Source organism: Podarcis vaucheri (genome assembly GCF_965113315.1).
Source record: "Podarcis vaucheri genome assembly, chromosome: 11".
Classification (NCBI taxonomy): domain Eukaryota; kingdom Metazoa; phylum Chordata; class Lepidosauria; order Squamata; family Lacertidae; genus Podarcis; species Podarcis vaucheri.
Genome location: NC_138749.1, coordinates 17,306,037 through 17,325,987, shown reverse-complemented (window position 1 = coordinate 17,325,987; position 19,951 = coordinate 17,306,037). Strand labels below are relative to the sequence as shown.

The 19,951-nt window shown below is 44.5% G+C and overlaps 1 protein-coding gene across 1 annotated transcript in view; it reads left to right on the top strand.

Moving 5' to 3' along the window:
• ADAMTS12 (ADAM metallopeptidase with thrombospondin type 1 motif 12) overlaps nucleotides 1–19,951 on the top strand; it is a 113,106-nt gene that overhangs the window by 55,714 nt on the left and 37,441 nt on the right. The window contains exons 4-9 of the mRNA XM_082241760.1: nucleotides 309–505; nucleotides 3,295–3,378; nucleotides 4,984–5,108; nucleotides 13,274–13,423; nucleotides 15,399–15,542; nucleotides 17,678–17,822. Of these exons, the coding sequence (XP_082097886.1) occupies nucleotides 309–505; nucleotides 3,295–3,378; nucleotides 4,984–5,108; nucleotides 13,274–13,423; nucleotides 15,399–15,542; nucleotides 17,678–17,822 (845 nt within the window). The remainder of the gene's footprint in view (nucleotides 1–308; nucleotides 506–3,294; nucleotides 3,379–4,983; nucleotides 5,109–13,273; nucleotides 13,424–15,398; nucleotides 15,543–17,677; nucleotides 17,823–19,951) is intronic.

Sequence of the window (19,951 nt, the reverse complement as noted above, 5' to 3'; positions counted from 1 at the left end):
TCCCATCATCCCTGATGATTGGCCAAGCAGGGTGGGATGGATGGGCTCTGGAGTCCAATGATATATGGAGGGCCAAAGATTCCCTATCCCTGGTTGATGAGAAGATACCCCAGCATTTTGAAAGTCCTTTCTAAAACACAAATGCCAGTTGTCTGCTCTGAAATGCCAGGCATTCCCAGAAAGTAATCCATGTATTGTTTTGAGCTCTTTTTCTCCGAGAGAAGGGGAAAAGCATCCATTTCTTTCTGTAACATAATAGTATGCCAACATGGGAAAGAAGGTCAATGCATTTTGTCTTCCATTTTCAGAAACTTTGAGCTTTTTCCAACAGCAAGAGCTTCATAGGGAGAAATGGGAGAGGAACCGGGTGACGAGGAAAGCCATCTCCCGCCGTTCTGTCAGCAAAGAACGATGGGTGGAGACGTTGGTGGTTGCTGACAGCAAGATGATTGAATACCACGGAAGTGAGAATGTGGAATCCTATATCCTCACTATCATAAACATGGTATGTAATGTACAGAATGCGGAAGCGGAAGTGTTTACTGGGTCCACACAGAATGAGCACATAGCCCTGGTCCTTTCTTACATTTGCTGGCTTCTGGACCCAACTCAAAGGACTGGCTTTAACAATAAAGCATTATATGGCTTGGGACCATGATATCTCTAAAGCAGAATTCCCCAATGTTATGTTCCCAATGTTGTTGGACTCCAGTTCCCATCATCCCCAGTCAGGGATGGTGGGAGTTGTAGCTGGGGAAGGTAGGCTTTTGGCTATAAGTTCAAAGTCCACCCTTATTGCCAATTAATTAGGGACTGGCAGGCTTCCCGGGGCAATGAGTGTTCGACCGAGCGACTCCTTCGGTCAAGTCCTCCGACATGATTAATGACCTGAGCCTCTGATAAGGCTCCAAGCACGTTCCGCCATTACGCAGAGTATCCAGCACAGGGAAGGACGAGCAATATGAGCTACATGCTAAGAGTTTTATTACTAAGCTACGCAGACAGAAAAGAAATACATCCTCTCTCTGTGAGAGCAGAGAGCAACTGAAAAACAAAGGAACAGGAAACCAGTAACATCACATCCATCTCCTCTCTTCCATGAGACTTCCAACAGTCTGTAATGTCTCTGGAATGCAAAACAGAGTCTTGTGACTCCAAGAGCACTGCACAGTGGCAACACACAGAAACCAACATCGGGGTCCTAATCAGGTTGGGAAAAGCTGAGCTAAAAGAATGCTCCTTCCCATATGTATGTCTACCCATGTCCTCAGCTTATTGAGGGAAGCTGTCCTTCAGGGGCTCCCTCTAAAGGAAATTTGGAGGATTGCCAGAAGGGAGTGGGTCCCGGTCCCCCCCAGTGCCTTACCCACAAATCTGTGGAATGATCTCCTTTCTTCCTGGCATCATATCTTTTTTGTGGGGAAAGGACTATAGCTCAGCAGTAGAGCATATGGTTTCAAAGCATCACAGGATCGTGACAAAGATTATTGAAACCCAATTTATGGCCTGGTTCAGATATAAGAGTGCCAGGCTGATAACTTGTTTTATCTCTGGTTGTGAGCAAGTTGGTGCGCAGGATGTGAAAACCCTGTTTCCTGTCACTGGTGCTTTCCTTCAATGGACAAATGTCCCACTTGTCTAATGGATTACTTGACCTTGACTATCCCTGTCTCACATGAAGTGAAGATTGCCTGAACTAGCTCTGACAGGAACGCAGCCAAGAGCCCTTAGTAATTAATCCCTTTTCAATGCAATGCATGAATGCTAACAAAATGTCATAACTCATGGTTAGAACTTCCTTGTCATAAAAGAAACGAATAAGGCAGAATCAGCGCTCAACTGCAACATAATTAATGGCGTTCTGATATGTTTCGATTTTGATTGTGTATGAATTGTGTTTTAGTGTGTTGAAGGCTATCTTGTGAGGGCAAAAAGCAGCCTTAAAAAATATTTTTAAATAAAGTCAGCAATTAAAGCAGGGATGAGGAGCCTGTGACCTTCCAGGTATGGTTGAACTACGACACCCATCATCCCTGACTACTGGATGCTGTCTGGGAACTGATGGGAACTGGAGTCCATTACAGCATGTTGCTGATAACGCCAAAGTTGCAGGTTTGGTTCCTGTATGGGACAGCTGCATATTCCTGCATAGGAACTCTACAATTCTATGAATTTTATACTAGGAGGGCCACAGGTTCCACATGCCTGGGTTAAACAATTGAGAACGAGCTGCTGCAAGCTCCCCCTTGATTTCTGCCATTGAGACTGATAATGCTAGAACGCTTATTCATACAGCTGCACTGCCCTCTGCAGTAGACTCCAGAATTTATTGTAATTCTGACTGAATCAAGTGTAGTCAAATATTCCAGAGGGCATTGGGGGAAGCGGTGAGCCAGGAAAGGTTTGTTCCATCCAGCTTTTGCAAAGGCTAATTCTGGGACAAGGGAACAACCCCTAGCATAGTTTGTCGGATGTTCATCTGGTCCAAGTGGTCACTGGGTGGACCTCAGTAATATGTCTCATGGTCAAAAGTGCCTCTCCTAAAAAACACAGTACATTCCACAAGCAGTGTTAGAAACTGGGGTAGAAAAACTAGGAGCCAAATGGCTTCTGGGACGTGGGTTGTGGGCGCCAAAACAGAATGTCCAGTCACCACTGAGGGGGCGGCAACACTTTCTATTTATTATTTTGATAAGCATGCATTAATATGCAATTCACAAGTGACACATTGTCAAGATCACATTTTTAGTAGAAATTGTTAATACATGTCTAATTTGGTGTTTACAATAAAAAATATTGGTACCATACTTTGGTTTTCAAAGCACTCCACTCTTTATTGTTAAACTCCTTAACATATTGCCTATCCTTAACTTATACTTCGAGGCTTCAAAGCAAATACATTTCAGGAATCCTTGAGTGTGAGCCAGGTTCAAAAACTGGCACCCAGACTTTTTGATGTCCTCCCAGATGGATCACCTTTAGGCGCCAAATGTGCCTGGAGCCCTGCTAATTTCGAACCCTGCCCACAAGCATGTATGGAATGAGGCAGTCCCTCCAGCACCTGGTCACACGTTCTTTAGGACTTGGTTAACACCATCAAGAAGACCTTAAAGCTGGTCTGCTATCATACTATATATAGGCAAAGACCTATATTTTGTTACTCTTTGCAGTACCAGACATATCTCTGATGGTGCTATGGAAATAGATCATCATCATCATCATCAGGGTGGTGGGGGCGGGGATATTGCTGCTGAAAATGAATTAATAAACTTTATATTGTCTGGCTTTGCCCAGGTGTCTGGCTTGTTCCATGATCCAAGCATTGGCAATGCAATTCATATTGTGCTGGTTCGACTGATTCTTCTAGAGGAAGAGGAGGTAAGACCCCCCCCCCATGTAACAATTATGCATTTCATGGACTTTCCTCTTAAGAAAGAAAGTTTTTGATAGACTTCAGAGAAGGGGAAGGAAGCCAGACAAAAGCAGGCTTTTTCAGTGGCGGCACTGGTGTCCTAGAAGGCCACTGGACATGCAAGCATTGTGGGATGCCACCAGTGCTGTGGAAAGTTGTTCTGTTGTGTGTTTTATTGCTTATCTATGTTCCAACAGCTGGACAAATAGGTCTTTACCATGAGGATGTTGGGAATCAAGCCTTTATCAGGAGAAACTGGCCACTCTCCAGGCACCCAGCTTGATCTCCGGTTGACCTCCCTGTCTGCATTCCCCGGCAGGATACAGGCTAGGTCGCGATAGGCGATCCTTCTCAGCGTGAGAAGAACACCCCCCCCCTCTTTCCTGCCCCCCCCCCCCCGGGCAGGGGAAAGAGATAGACAGAAACGTATTTACATGCCTTTATTTCTGTCTTTGCAGCGTTACAGAAAACACATCTGCTCTTTTCAAACTCCAACAGCAGAGAGACAAACTCCTCCTGTACAGCTCATATTACACTCTGAGCTAATTCCGGTGCTTCGCACTGTGAATAGACTGTCCCTCTGTTTCCCACGGAACAGTCCCAACATTCCCATTATGTTTTGCTTTCAAGCTAGCAGCAGCTCGCGGCCGCATTGCTTCTATATCGTAACAGAGTGTCTACTGTGTTGCTGCTTTTGTGTTTTTGAGTTTTTAAAAATTATTTTTAGTGTATATTGCCTTGAGATGGTTGTTTGGAAGGTGATTAATAAACCAGTGATCATGATGTCAATGGTGATGATAATTTAATTATAAATGTATATATTTTAAATGTTGTGTAATTGTGTTAAGTGTGGTGAACTGCTTCTCTTTCAGTGATGATGATGAGGTAATACTACTACTACTAATAATAATAATAATAACAATAATAAATGCTTTTCACGTGACTTTCAAGGTGATTCCCTATTCCATGACTGAGAACTTGAGGCCGTCCAGATGTTTTTAGACTCTAAATCCCATCAGCCCTAGCCTCATAGCCAATGGTCAGGGATTATTGGAGTTTTAGCTTAAAAATATGTATGCGTTTGTTTTCCTCAGAGCTTGACCCTGGAGAGGAAAGATTTGGATTGATTAGGGAACAATGTTTCCAAATTGGTTCCACGTTGTTCTCAGCATGTTGCATCTTTCTTAACCCTAGAATTGTGCTTCAATTTTTCTCTGATTTAGGGATAATGGTTGTTTCAAAACGGAAAACAAAGGGAAACATTTTTGTTTGACAACTTATTTAAGCTGTTCTGGTGTGTGTGGGTTTTTTAAGAGTTGTGAAGGCCTCTTAATGTGCTGTTTTGCTCTTTTTGTATTTTTTTTTGGTATTCCTTTTCCATTGTTTTCCAAATGACACAGTTTTATCTCAACTTTCTGGACTCAGTAAACAGCTACCATAATTACGTCTCTCGCTTCATGCAAAAGCACCATTTGTTACATCTAAATTACCTTACTGAGCTTGATAATTAATGTAGATGCTATTAGTGTTCTAGCAGTATAATGATATATTTTTTATTTCCCTCTCTTTAGCAAGGGCTGAAAATAGTTCACCATGCAGACAAGACCTTAGCCAGCTTTTGTAAATGGCAAAAGAGTATCAATCCCAAAACTGATGCCAACCCACTGCACCATGATGTAGCAGTCCTTCTTACCAGGTAAGAGGATACTGTGCCAGAGACACCATGTTTGATTTCATTTTTTAAACTATTATTACTTCAGTAAGAGAGGAGACCAAATATATTTCAGTAACAGGGTAAGATTCTCAGCAGGACTTAAATGCCCACCATAGAATTATTATTTTTGGAGGCTTGGAAGTTAGACGAGTCAAGGGTTAATAAAGACCAGTCCTATCATTAGGTAGAGTGAGGAATCTGCCTCAGGTGGCAGTTGCTGGGGTGGTGGTGAGATGGTGGAGGACACAACTGTGTGTGCCATGAAGCATCTCCTACACCACTAAGCTGCTAGCCTGTGGCCTTAGTTACAGCAGAGGATGTTGTCTACCCAGTTGGCTTCTGCACATGTCATGGGAGGGCAGCATCTTGTTTTTCCCCTTGGGCAACAATTTCCGCCCTCCCTTCCCTACAGGTGGGCGGGGTTTGCGGCACCGAGCAGGGGCTCACCTGGACGGGTGCCTCCCACCTGCTTGGGTTGGCCGTTGACCTGCCCTCGGCCAGGAAGGACAATGGACGGCCGGCCGGGGGTGGGGCTAAGGCCAAAGAAAAGAGGCCAGCCCTTTTGACCAAGCTTCCCAAGCGGCGGCGTTTGCAGGGCCTGTTAAAGGGCAAAAACCAGGAGTCCCTGGCCCTAGAGTAGTGACATGTAGGTCAAACTCCCGGGCCAAGGTTAGTGGAAGGGCGTGCTGTGTAAGTTTGTGCTTTGCAGTCACCTCTCACTACACCTCATCAGCCTGTATATCCTTAGCCAGACGGGCTGAGAGGGTTACTTGCTAAGCCCTGTGCCAAGTTTCCCACTTCTGAAGCTCACAATCCCACAATCTGAACCCATGCTCTGGTCTCCTGTCTCATTCTTTGGGCCATAGCTGTCAACTTACAGATTTGAAAATAAGGGACCAGCAGCCTTGAAAATAAGGGGCCAGCAGCCAAAATAAGGGACCTGCAGCCTCACCTCTTCCAGGCACTCCAGTCTTCCTGTCCTCCTGCAGTCTGGTCAAACTCATGCTGGTAGCTTCGAGAACACTGTCCAACCAACTTTGTAACCAGAGGTTCAACTGAATAGAATCTGAATCACATGCACCACAAGGCCTATGCAGCCTCAACTTAAGATGGCTCCCCGGCCTGGCTTTGCACTGCAAAGTTTGCAGCAGTATGTGTAACAAAATGGCGTCCAGCATTCAAAAACCCCCTCAGCTTGCATTAACTAGCCACACACACACACAGCCTCCCCCCCCCACAATATCTCCTTTCCTTTCCCCCCACCATGTGCCCCCGCTCCAGACAGACCTTTTTGCTGGCAAGGGTGTGTGGGCTGTCGATGACGTATCCATCTGATTCCGATCCAAGCATTCAGCACAGGTATGTTCAACTTCTGAGCCCCTCTGAGCCAAAGGCAGAAAGCCCAGCCAGCAGCCAAATGAAGCCTCAAGGAAAACCACTGTCACCTCTCCGCTGGAAAGCGCTGAGCAAAGGCGAGTTCCCAGGGAACGCAGCCAATTTGATCAGCACAAGGCACAAGGCATGCAAGCTCCACCCCCAGTCGTTCTTAGACTTCTTACTGGGTGAGCAACACAGCCAAACAACGCTTCCTTTGAAATTTAAGGGACATCATTTAAGGGACATTTAAGGGACATCCATCAATAAGGGACAGCAGCGGGACATGGCGCTGGAATAAGGGACTGTCTCTTCAAATAAGGGACTCTTGACATGTATTCTTTGGGCGGAAGGGGTAGGCACCAATGACAGGGTTTAGCACATGTGCCTGCAAAATATATTGGGCTGGCCCAGTAACTTTTGGAGATTAATAGCCCAGGAAGTATCTCTTTTGTTAAGGAAATTACAGGGAAATGGCCCAGAATGACTAGGAAACTGGGCTGGGTACCACTCCCTCCCTACTCATCTCCAGGACTTCCTCACCATCCAGAAGCGGGAAGAGGAAAGCAGTGGCTTGGATTCTCATTTTACTCCCATGAAGGGAATAGAGTTCACATCCACAGGAAAGGGATTCTCGACTTCCTCCTTCCCTGTGTAGCCCCCTGCACCTCCTGAATATGTGTGCCTGGGGTTGGGGGACTTTGGGGAATGGTATGAAATATGACACGTGAGATCCAGGTGGAGGGAAGAGTTGAAAGAAATCAACACACTTTCATGAATGGAGGGGCACCATAGGATGCAAGCCAGCTTCCCCTTACCTGGCACTCTCCAAATGTTACAATGCCCGTAACCTCTGACCATTGGCCATGCTGGCTGAGGCTGATGGAAGAGCATATCATGTCATTTGAAGGGTGCCAGGTGTTGGGATGCTGCTAAGGAATCAGGGGCAATTGGCAGGCCCCCAGCAGGCCCCCAGCCCACCGGCAATCTAAAGTCCTTGGATCAGCATGAAACTGCGACCCTAGCTTCAGAAGCCTACAGAAGCTGGACACGCACACTCAGCAGAGTAAATAATGCTGTACAACAGAAGTGGCAGGGAGAGGCTGTGTTGGGCACATTTACAAGCAGTTTATTAGGCATACATCAGGACAAAAAGAAAACATATCTGAACTCCCTCTTGTCCGAAGCAAGGCAGCAAAAGCAAAAGCTATACACAAGCAGAAGTTCCCAGCAAGCTGTGCTGGAGTGTAAACAGACATGTGGCACACAACAGTTTCATGCCTGTCCCTTAAGGTGGAGTGGAATATTCTAACACCAGGTTGGGAACAGGTAATCTAAGACAACCTATCTAAGGTCCTATTAGTTCTACGTGTTATTTCGCTTCATTCTCTTGTCCTTCCAGCTTTATGCCAGTTAGGAGTTCAGTTTCATTTGGTCTTCTGTTTCTTTCCTGTCTGACCTTTGCTTCCTTTCTCTCTAGTGAAAAAGAGACTTGAGTGCACGTGAGAGGCAGTGTGGTGTAGTGGTTAAAGTGTTGGACTAGGACCTGGGAGGCCAGGATTCAAATCCCTACTTGGGCCAGTCACTGGCTGTCAACCCAAGTTTCCTCACAAGAGTTGTTGTGGGGATTAAAAGACCAGCATCCTGTGGCGTGTCGAGGTCCCCAAGCCACCCCAAATAAAACACAATTCACACAAAATTTTTGTTTACAGTTTTTGGCATAGTTTTGGCCACAACTTTATTAAAATACAGCAAATGTGAGTGGTTGTCTAGGCATTGGTTGCGACTATCTGACCCTGCACAGGGACAGACTGACATTCTCACACCCGTGAAGTCAGAAAGGGAAAACATGGAGCTGGGTGCCATGCCCTCACCTCTCCCCAAATGCTCCCAGGGGCTCTTGCGTGGCCCTAGCCCCTTGACAGGGGTTCGGACAAAAGCACAGTGAGCCCCTGGATTCCTTTAATGGTGCGCGCAGCGAAAAGAGGAAGCTCAACACTGCGCGCAGGGAATATATAGGCTATGGCTGTCAATCACAAAATGGCAACATATAAATCTCCCCAACAACAAGAAGAGCCCAGTCGTAATGGTGGCCAACACTCTTTTACCCGCCCAGCAAGAGTGGGGTGTCTTGTTAGCCCCCACCACAACACGTGCTCGCCATGAAGGAGAACACGCTTTCTCACACTGGCCAACCAGGTGCCAGTAAGCCTGCAAACAGGACTCTCCTCTCCTGTGTTTTCCAGCAACTGGTATTCAGAAGCATACTGCCTTCAACAGTGGAGGGAGAAAATAGGATGTTCTCATTTGAGTGCAAAAATTGACGTGGGGATATTTTACATGGAAAAATAATTCCTTCTGTAGGAAGGAATTAACCGCCTCAGGTCCACAGTTAATAAGGCTGATCCAAAACATTTTGGTGCTTGTTGTAAATGCAAATGATGTATTTCCTTGCCTAGTGACATCAACAGTTAGCAACGCCTCATATAACTGACCCTGTGTCCTGTTGCTTAATTGGACCCTGAATCTGAAAGCTGGTGCAGCATAATGGATAAGAGACTCATCTGTGTATCGAAAAAAGCCCCCATTTTTAAAACCGTTTTTCATGCCTAACAAAGGTAGACATACAGTGGTACCTCAGGTTAAGTAATTAATTCATCCCGGAGGTCCGTTCTTAACCTGAAACTGTTCTTAACCTGAAGCACCACTTTAGCTAATGGGGCCTCCTGCTGCTGCCGCGCCACCACAGCACGATTTCTGTTCTCATCCTGAAGCAAAGTTCTTAAACTGAAGCACAATTTGTGGGTTAGTGGAGTCTGTAACCTGAAGCATATGTAACCTGACCATTAGGTCCAGTCGTGGCCAACTCTGGGGTTGCGGCTTTATTGGCCGAGGGAACCGGCATACAGCTTCCGGGTCATGTGGCCAGCATGACTAAGCCACTTCTGGCGAACCAGAGCAGCACACGGAAATGCTGTTTACCTTCCCACTGGAGTGGTACCTATTTATCTACTTGCACTTTAATGTGCTTTTGAACTGCTAGGTTGGCAGGAGCAGGGACCAAGCAATGGGAGCTCACCCCGCCGCGGGGATTCGAACCGCTGACCTTCTGATCGGCAAGCCCTAGGCTCTGTGGTTTAACCCACAGCGCCACCCACATCCCTCAAAAGCACTATAAGTGTTAACTATAAGCTAAATGTTAAGAGCGTAATCTATGGCCTAATCTGGACAGCTGCAGGACAACCAGAAACACCACACACACTAAGAACATAAGAAGAGCCTGTTCGATCAGGCCAAAGCCCATCATCCTGTTCTTGCAGTAGGCAACCAGATGTCCTGAGCATAATCTTGCTCTCTTCGTTTGTGATTCCCTGGTATTTAGAGACATACTTCTTTGAACAGTGGAGGTAGCCACCATGGCTATTAGCCATTGATAGCCTTTCCTTCCATGAAGGTATCCATCTTTCTTTCTTTCTTTCTTTCTTTCTTTCTTTCTTTCTTTCTTTCTTTCTTATAAATTTTATTAGTATTTTCCACACAACAACAACAACACGAAAGATATCGAAAAATAACAATACACAACACACAAATCAACATTCGAAAACTAAAGAAAGCAACAACAAAAAACCAAACAAAAAACCCCAAATCCATATCTTACAAGTTAATATTATAAACACTAAAACAACAACAAGACATTGACTTCCACCAGTCCCACAGCACCTCCTTTGTGTTTTCCTCTTTTCTTTATCATCTCTATCCTAACATCTAGATATAAATCCCTCTTTCATATCCTTTCACTTCACAAGGTTATTCCAGACTCAGCCAGATTTCTGTCCTCGAACCTTGACTTTTGAGGTATCCATCTTTATATCCATCTAAGCGCACACTTTCAAAGCCACTGACTAGTACAATCGCAATGCTGATGCTTTCATTCAACCCCAACATTCCCAACTATTCTAATTATCTGCTCATATAATAAGCTACTCATAATGCCAATCACGCCAAATCGTACTCAGAAGCAATTTTATGAGCGAAACTAAACAGAACGAAGCGCAAACACTTTTGGAAACACACAAAGCCCTTTCCAAACAGAACAAAACACAAAAGCAAATATTTTTGGTCCTTACCGCTATTGTCTGCTTGCTAAAAATCGCAAGCTCTTCATTGCTTTCCCAAGAACAGCACTCGTTAACGATAATTGCATGCTTGTGAATACTGCCATAATGATCAGAAATCTGTGACCTTGTTTGCCCGGGTTTTAATTTTACTTTTTAGACAGTGCCGTGTGCTGCCTGCATTTCTCATTTAGAGTATTATGATTCAGCATCTGAAAACAATTTATGGTAAAAAGTGGCAGTGCTCAGAATTAAAAGAAAGATCAAACTGGACCACATACTGCAATAGCAGGAGGAACATAAGGAGCTTGAACAAACACAGAAAGAGAAGGAGGAACTGTGTTTAAATCTGTATCATTCCAGATGTTTTGGGCATCATCCCCAGTCAGCATAGAGGTGGTCAGAAATGATGGAAGTTGGAGTCCAGCAACATCTGGAATGATACAGGTTCCCCACCCAATGTTTCTAGACTTGGGTCTCCAGCAGCTTTTGGACTACAATTTCCATCATCCCTGACCACTGGTCCTGCTAGCTAGGGATGATGGAAGTTGTAGTCCAAAAACTGCTGGAGACCCAAGTTTGGGAAACCCTGGGTGGAATCTACACACATGTAACAACCATTCTGAAAATGCTTTTTTTTTAAAGTGTTTTTAAAAATACATTGAATTTTCCATAAGGCTCACCATTGACTATCTAGTATCACATTGCACTTAAAACATTTTATTTGCAGCTGTATAGCTGAGTCCCTGGTTTAGAGTTTGTTCACTGCATGTTGAATATATGTGAACACCCATGCCGTTTTAGCTTCATTTGTATATTTAATATACTCAGTTATACATTCAGTTATATGTTCTGGGTTCATTTGTGCGCACAAATGGCTTTCTTTATCATTCTTTAGCAAACATGGAAGAAACCAGAAGTCAACTTCAGGCTTTTGAGTTTAAGGCTTTAGATAAGTGAATGGATAAATAGGAAGTTGCACGATAAATAAAAGAATGGCAAAGTTGTCCAACTAGCTTGATATGCTTGATATAGAACCTAAAATCAATTTCAGTGACATAACATGCAACAGCAAATCATCCTTCTTCACGTCATCAATCAATGGGGGTGTTGGGCTTTCTCATATTTCATATATACACAGGATGGTCTTTTGTAGCACATTATTGGTCTCTGGAAATAGCTTTCAAGAATTGTAAAAAGGAAGCAATCATCTTATCCTGGGTCACAGTCAGACAGGACTGAGAGGGAAATGTCCCTTTGTGCATTCTAACAAAAGCTCTTGATCTATGTTGAAGTTTCGTGGGAGGGATTCGATCGCATACTGACAAATTCAGGTTGCACAGTTAAAGCTGATGTGGCGCTCTTGCACAGCTAAGCACAAACACAAAGTGACAGGAAAACGTGTTGAAAAGTGTGGGATAATTGCTTGGTATAACCTCTCTGCAAACAACTCAAAATGAATATTCAAATCGATAGTCTACTTTGTGCAAAACAAATCTGGATGAATGCTCAATGAAAGATTGCCCAGAAACAATCTATGTGCTTTTCTAGCCTTGCAGGAAGGAAGGAAAAAGTTGGTAGCAGAGGAGTGTGTGTGTGTGTGTGTGTGTGTGTGTGAGAGAGAGAGAGAGAGAGAGAGAGAGAGAGAGAGAGAGAGAGAGAGAGAGTTTAAGGGACATTGGGAGAGTGGTTTCAGGCTTTGCTCTGTTGCAATTTGTTTAATGGACAAGGGGAGTCTGCTGCTCCCCTTAAGATGAGACGACATTTCTGCTTTGGATGGATAATAAGCTTTCTTGTGCAGTGTTTGTCACTGTTTATTGCTTCTCAGGGTCTGAAAATGGTGCAACTTACTTCCGAGCAGGGACGGGGGAAGAATTCAGTTCAGCTTGCATTTCTAAAACATTATGAGAACTGAGCATAACCGTTCTTCAAAGTCTGCACTTCTCCAGATTTTGTATTGCAGTTCTCCTGTCAAGTACCATGTACAAAATGCTTGTGCTAGGGGAAAGTGTGTGTAATGCATAGGTAAAGGTAAAGGGACCGCTGACCATTAGGTCCAGTCATGACCGACTCTGGGGTTGCAGCGCTCATCTTGCTTTATTGGCTGAGGGAGCCTGCGTACAGCTTCCGGGTCATGTGGCCAGCATGACTAAGCCGCTTCTGGCGAACCAGAGCAGCGCACGGAATACCGTTTACCTTCCCGCCAAAGCGGTACCTATTTATCTACCTGCACTTTGAGGTGCTTTCGAACTGCTGGGTTGGCAGGAGCAGGGACCGAGCAACGGGAGCTCACCCCGTCGCGGGGATTCGAACCTCTGACCTTCTGATCAGCAAGCCCTAGGCTCTGTGGTTTAACCCACGGCGCCACCCGCTTTGTAAGAATGCATATGTTAGTGAAAATAACATAGACAATTGCGTTATAGAAGGGTAGATTGCCTGACAAATGCATCCATTAAGGGAAAAGTTGCACAAAACATTGCTGAGTTTTTATGAGGGCTTTAAAAAATATTCACAAACCGATGTAGAGAACTGAACAGAGCAGTGGAGAGATGAGGAACTGAAACATTCAGATTCACCCATCCCTGCTTCCGAGACTGAGCGTACACAGGATCATGCTACAAAGTTCTTTTTATTTCACGTATTTTGCTTTGCTCTCAGGAAGGACATCTGTGCTGGCATGAATCGCCCATGCGAAACCTTAGGCTTGTCCCATCTCTCTGGAATGTGCCAGCCTCATCGCAGCTGCAACATCAATGAAGACTCTGGTCTGCCTTTGGCATTCACAATTGCACATGAACTTGGACACAGGTATGAAAACTGTGGGAGTCTAGAGGATGTCAAGTCACATGATTAACCAGAACTGAAATAGCATCGAAAGCTCTTACAAAGTATCAGAACTTTGTGATGGTTGTGGCAAGGAGGTCTAAGGTCAGGATAATGAGTCAATACAAACAGCAGAAACCTAAAGGCAGGCACTCATATATGTTTTGAGATTTTTATGTTGATAAAATAAACATTTCGCCAGGAAAATGTTTTACTTCTACCTGTGCGATTTGGCCAACACTGCAATACTTTTGTATATCTCTCAAAGTAAAAAAGGCTAGTGACCTGCCTAGCTTTAAATCTTCCAGAAGATGCTTGGATGGGCTTTTCTTTGTGTTTCTTGAATCTTTCCAATGTCTGCACGTTCTGTTTGTAATTCAGAAAATACTTTCTTAGAAATGGATCTGTTAGCATTGATAAGAAATTTGTTGTTTGCACTGTTCTATTCATGCGCTTTAAAAAATTTAAGTAAAGATGCAAGCAAGAACAAACAAAAATTAACAGCCAATAATTGCATTCACTTCCAACCTAACTTTGAATTTCTTTCAGCATCAACTGAGTGAATACATTTATCTTTGGCACTGAGGCATTTGTGGGCATCTTTCTCTGACTGGGGCTGATAGGAGTTGAAATCCAATAACAGCCTCTGGAGGGCTGCAGGCTTCCCACCCTTGCCATGATGGCAGAGGGATGTCACCACAATGGTTGGCATCCACATCTGGCCCAATTGCACAAGCAACCCAAACAGGCTCTTGCGCAATCTTATTTCAGGTGTGCCAGTAAAGCACTATGCAGTTGGACAGCTTCATCCCAAGATTCCTTGCAACGCTGGGCATGTATGCTGGGCTACATACAGAATCATTCTTGAGTTTCCTGCAGCTGTGCATAACCCAAGAGATGTCTCTTTTGACATCCTCTATGACCAGGACCAGCCCTACCATTAGGCAAAGCGATCTTAGGTGGTAGATGTTTTGGAGCAGCAGTGACAGGTCCTTGGCCATTCCTTTTAAGCCCCCTGCCAATTCTCATCTGTTAGAGGATGTTAGCAGCCAGCAGCAGTTATACTTAGCTGATTGCAGCTTCTGGGAGCTTGTGACCAGGAGCTAGTAACCAGGACTTGTAAAGAAGGACATTTGCAAGGGCATTTAGTGGGGGAGTTTGAGGGGAAGCCCAGAGGACTTTCTCACAGCGTGCAGGACCAAGAGACATGGAAGGTGAGGGAGCTGCTGCAGTGACCTGAAAAACACCTCTGTTTTCCTGCTGGAGAACGTGCAACAGTACACCTGTAGCAAGTGTAAACGGTTGCCTTGCTGAAAGTGAAGGTGCAGCAATTTGAGGCCCACCTAAACATCCTCCGAGCTACAGGACTAAATGTTGAATTTCTCGATAGAGCTAAGTGGACTATGCTGGAACAGCGACACAGGTGGGGTGCCCCTACAGAGGAGGAAGATTGCCCATTGCATGAGATGAACCCCTGGAGGAACGTGACACATTTGTCATTTGTCAGTCAGCAAAATTATATGTCTATGACATTGCCAGGGCTTTTTGGAGCCCCCGGATTTTGCAGTGTAGCTAATGGGAGCAGTGGGGGAGGTGAGACAAATGTCCCGGGCTGACCCTATTGGTGCCTTTCACCCCAAATCCTAGCCACTTTTATTTTGGCCAGATGTCTCCCACAGTTGGTGACTGGAAGGCAGGTCTTAATGAAACCAACTTTTCAGCATGCACAGAAATATAGCATAAAAATGCTGACTTCTTTCACAGCGCTGTTCATCTTTTGGAAGATTCTGCTATGAACCTTCACCCAGGCCAGCCAGATAACAGACTTTACACTACCTGATAACCAGAAGCAATTCCCCAGCATATTTTCTGCAGTACTTGAGGTTATTTGTAGATAAGATATTCGGGTTTTTTGAAGCTTCCCTGACAGTATCTTGCACCTGATTTGTTTCTCTCCCAGTTTTGGTATTCAGCATGATGGAAAGGAAAACGACTGTGAGCCAGTGGGAAGGAGACCATACATTATGTCCCGGCAGCTGCAGTATGACCCCAGTCCTCTCACCTGGTCCAGATGCAGCAAGGAATATGTCACACGCTTCCTAGAGTGAGTCAATGTGACAGTGTTGCTACAGGGAAATGGAATGCATTAAACAAAATCCTTATCGCCATTGCCTTTGAGGATATGGCAGCTATTTTTTTAACTCCATTACACTGGGTGAGTTTGGGCATCATGCTAAACTATGGTTTAGCATGATAACAACAAGCTGTGGTAAGCCTTGGGAACAAATAGCATGACAGGCTGTTGTTAATGGAAAGGGGAAGCGAGACTCTTCCAAACTCCTCCTCATTGCTCTACTGGAGAAGGAGAGGAGAGCACAGCAACCTGAGACTCACTGTACCTTGCTTCCATAGTTTATTGTGACATCTGACCATCATCATATAAGCACAACCATTGATTGCAAAGCAAGCACAAGGGATAACAGGAGCTAGGTTACCTTCTGACTAGGTGCCCCAATTTATTACACTGCTAAATTGATGTAGATTATAGAACCATAGAATTGAAGAGTTGGAAGATACCTCAGGGGTCATCTAGTCCAACCCCTTGCAGTGCAGGACTTGCTGACAGATGAAGATGGATCTTTGGACACGACGCTTGTTATTAGCCAAAATGCCCAGAAACAGTGGGAAGAGCATTTTAACCATATATAGTGGTACCTCGGGTTAAGTACTTAATTCGTTCTGGAGGTCTGTTCTTAACCTGAAACTGTTCTTAACCTGAAGCACCACTCCTCCTCCTTGCTGCTGCATGATTTCTGTTCTCATCCTGAAGCAAAGTTCTTAACCTGAGGCAATATTTCTGGGTTAGCAGAGTCTATAACCTGAAGTGTCTGTAACCTGAAGCGTATGTAACCCGAGGTACCACTGTATACAATTATTCTGGTGAGGGTTCAGTGATCAGGTGCTTACCAGTAATTTTTCCTGATAAAAGATACCAGCCACCACATAGCCCCCAGTTTCAGAGGATGAAATTAGAAAGTTTATTCAGAGTCTTGCTAATAATAAGGTAAAGATATGACACCCCCCAAAAAAACCTGTAACAAACTATTAACTGATGGGCTGCTGTACTTGCAGAGCTCTAAAATAAAGAAAAATAATAAATCTTTGGAAGCAAATTCTGTTAGAATCCTGGGGTAACATTAATGTTTCTTATTTCTAAATGAATTATTACTGGGGGAGCATGTAAGGCAAAAGCAACACAAGGAAGTCCGTTTTTTTTTTAGTGTATTTCAAAGATCTATAGAAAAGGTTCCAAAGTAAAAACAACCTTTGTGACATCCCCATTGCCCTGGAGCAGGGAAGCTGGGGCTTGTGTGCATCTGCACTGCCAGGAGCGTAAGACTGGTGGTGGCAGTTCCACTGGTGCAACCTCATGGCTCCAGCTTCGCCAGTATCCCACCCTGTTGTTGTTGTTTAGTCGTTTAGTCATGTCCAACTCTTCGTGACCCCATGGACCAGAGCACGCCAGCCTAGCCCCACCCAGATAAGCAGCAGTAATTGTGGTGTCAGACTGGTGTCTCTACTGCCACTCATCTGCTTCTACTGTGTAACTGGAGATTATGGTGACTGAACATTCATCTTCTGCATGGCAACTACAGATCTGTGGTCCCTCTGCATGAAGTCTTGAGTGGAGGAGGCAGAACTTGATACGGAGATGCTATTTTCAGCAGCCGTCTTAGGTTTCTTACAGCATTTTGTTCTTCCCTGGGTGTATGAAGACTTTTCTCCGAGCTAAAATATGCCCATATTCTTCAGCTTTCTTTTTTTATGTGCCATTCATCTCAAACTATTGATTGTCGTCATTTTTCTGAATCATCTTGTTAGCAGTTTAGCTTATCATGTTCTTCCTGGAAATTTAGCGAGCAAAACAGGATACTGTGATCAAGCTGGTGTCTTGAATAGCAATGAATAGGACAGTATTTTTGCCTCCTACACACAGTTGCACATAGTGCTTCTGTGAAAATATCCTAATATAGCCAGCACTGGCAGTCTTGTCTGTGGGGAGTCCTCTCAACTCACTTTCCTGTTTTCCCATCCTTCCACCACTGGGGTAAGGGAGAGGTGAAGGAGATGCTGCTTCACCACAATTGCCACACCACGAGAAGCAGGTGTCAGTATTGTTGTTGTTTTTTTAAAAAACCTCCACAAATGTTAATACTTAATCTCACACCTCATATTTAGCCGAGGATGGGGCTTCTGCCTGGATGATGTACCCAAGAAGAAAGATCTAAAGCCACCTTTCATTGCACCTGGAGTGATTTATGACGTGCACCACCAATGCCAGTTGCAATATGGACCCAATGCAACGTTCTGCGATCAAGTGGATGTAAGTTCAGTGTTGCTTCTCTCCAACACCCCACATTTTATTTCAAGGTGGCAACATTAATCATCTGAACCTAATGGAGAAATGGAGGAGGAAGGAGGTGGTGACAACAACCTGTATTGCAGATATTAATATTGTGCAGCTTGTAGCAATAGGATTTGCAACTGAATACCTTACTTGTGTGATCCAAAGTTAAACACCTTGTGACAGTCAAAATAAAAAAAATTCCTTCCTGTAGCACCTTAAAGACCAACTAAGTTAGTTCTTGGTATAAGCTTTCGTGTGCATGCACACTTCGTATCTGAAGAAGTGTGCATGCACACGAAAGCTTATACCAAGAACTAACTTAGTTGGTCTTTAAGGTGCTACAGGAAGGAATTTTTTTTATTTTGACTATGGCAGACCAACACGGCTACCCATCTGTAACTGGAACCTTGTGACAGTGTAGCAGCTGCATTATCAGTTAATTATCAACCTGTTAGGCACTCAGAGAGCTTTACAATGCTTCAGTGGAGTTTCCCAGTTGGCAATACACATACAGGCATCTACAGAGTTATTTCCAGGTCCATGTACAATTAAACCATTATACATAGCAACCTGCAAGGGGAAGACATGCCACAATTCAATTTGCTGGTATACTACAGATACAAGGATGCTTAAAAAGACCATGCTCTGAATGTACTTTGCGCTCTATCTTTTGGTTTTGCATCTCTATGGTGTAGTGGTTAAGAGCGGTAGTCTCGTAATCTGGGGAACCGGGTTCGTGTCTCCGCTCCTCCACATGCAGCTGCGGGGTGACCTTGGGCTAGTCACACTTCTCTGAAGTCTCTCAGCCCCACTCACCAAACAGAGTGTTTATTGTAGGGTAGGAAGGGAAAGGAGAATGTTAGCCGCTTTGAGACTCCTTCGGGTAGTGATATAGCAGGATATCAAATCCAAATCCAAATCTACTGTTTGATGGTGCCCACGAGGTCACTGGTTCTAGCAGCTTTCTAGGTCTCTTCAGTGTAGCAGGGTTGAGCCTGTTGTTGTTGTTGACATGCTGGCAATGAGTGGGGCCAGAGACAAAAGAGTTTTTAGCTTTGAAGGATTGCATAGCGCACTCTTTCTCTTAGTCCCACCTCATGTATCTCTCACTCCCTGACTCTTTCTTCTTCCTGCTCCTCTCTCTTTCTCTCTCTCTCCCCCACAAACAATAGAAGAGGAAGTGATTCCCAAAAAGGTGGTCTGGAGGGCAAGTGCAGGACCTAAGGGTCCAGAGGGCCACATGAAATTAGGACAGGTGACACAGGTTCCTCACCACTGTTTTCACGGAATGGGAAAAGGACCATTTACTCTGTTTATTTTTATTCCATTTATATCCCACCTTCCCTTCATGCTGGAATTGAACACAGCCACATCCAGGGATTTGTAGGTGGTCTTCCACAGGCACCTGGCCAGACCTCCTCCTGCTCTGCTTCATTAGAGTTGTGCCATTGTCTTCAGGCAATGCTATAGCACTTTATTCTATTTCAGCATGTAGGGGGGTGTATTTGTCTCCGTTTGATTGTGAGAGCTCTTGTTCTTAAAATACCAGACTCTTAGATAGTGGCAGGGCATAGAAACCTTACTCTCTTCTGCACAGTAGACCAAAGGGAATCCCATCCAGGCAAAACTAGTCCTACGTTTGGTCTCTGTAGCTCAATCGTGGGACTAGGTTTGTACTGTGTACGCATTTGATATAGACTCACAGCAACACACAATCTGTCAGATGGCTATAACTGGCAGTGAAGTCAGATCAGCAAAATTCTAGAGGAGATCATCTACCAGGCTTTCTCCATGGTTACTAAACCCATGAGGCACAGCAGGTACAATCCTAGAAAGATATGTGCTCAGCTGAGAGGGAAAGGGAAGAGTAATTCTACAGCCAATGATGCTTCTGTTGCAGCTATGCAAACGCTTAATTGGGCAAGGTGTTGTAAAACTGACGCAAGGTTTTCTCATCCTGTCATGCATGTGCCTGCAGTGGAAACATATAAGATGCCTGCAGTTAAATGTGTAATTCCTCCCACCCCATTCCCCATGCCCACATAGGTTCCAAAGATTGCTGGCAGCATGAGGTTTTTTTATATTTGTAGAATCTTGAGTCAGAT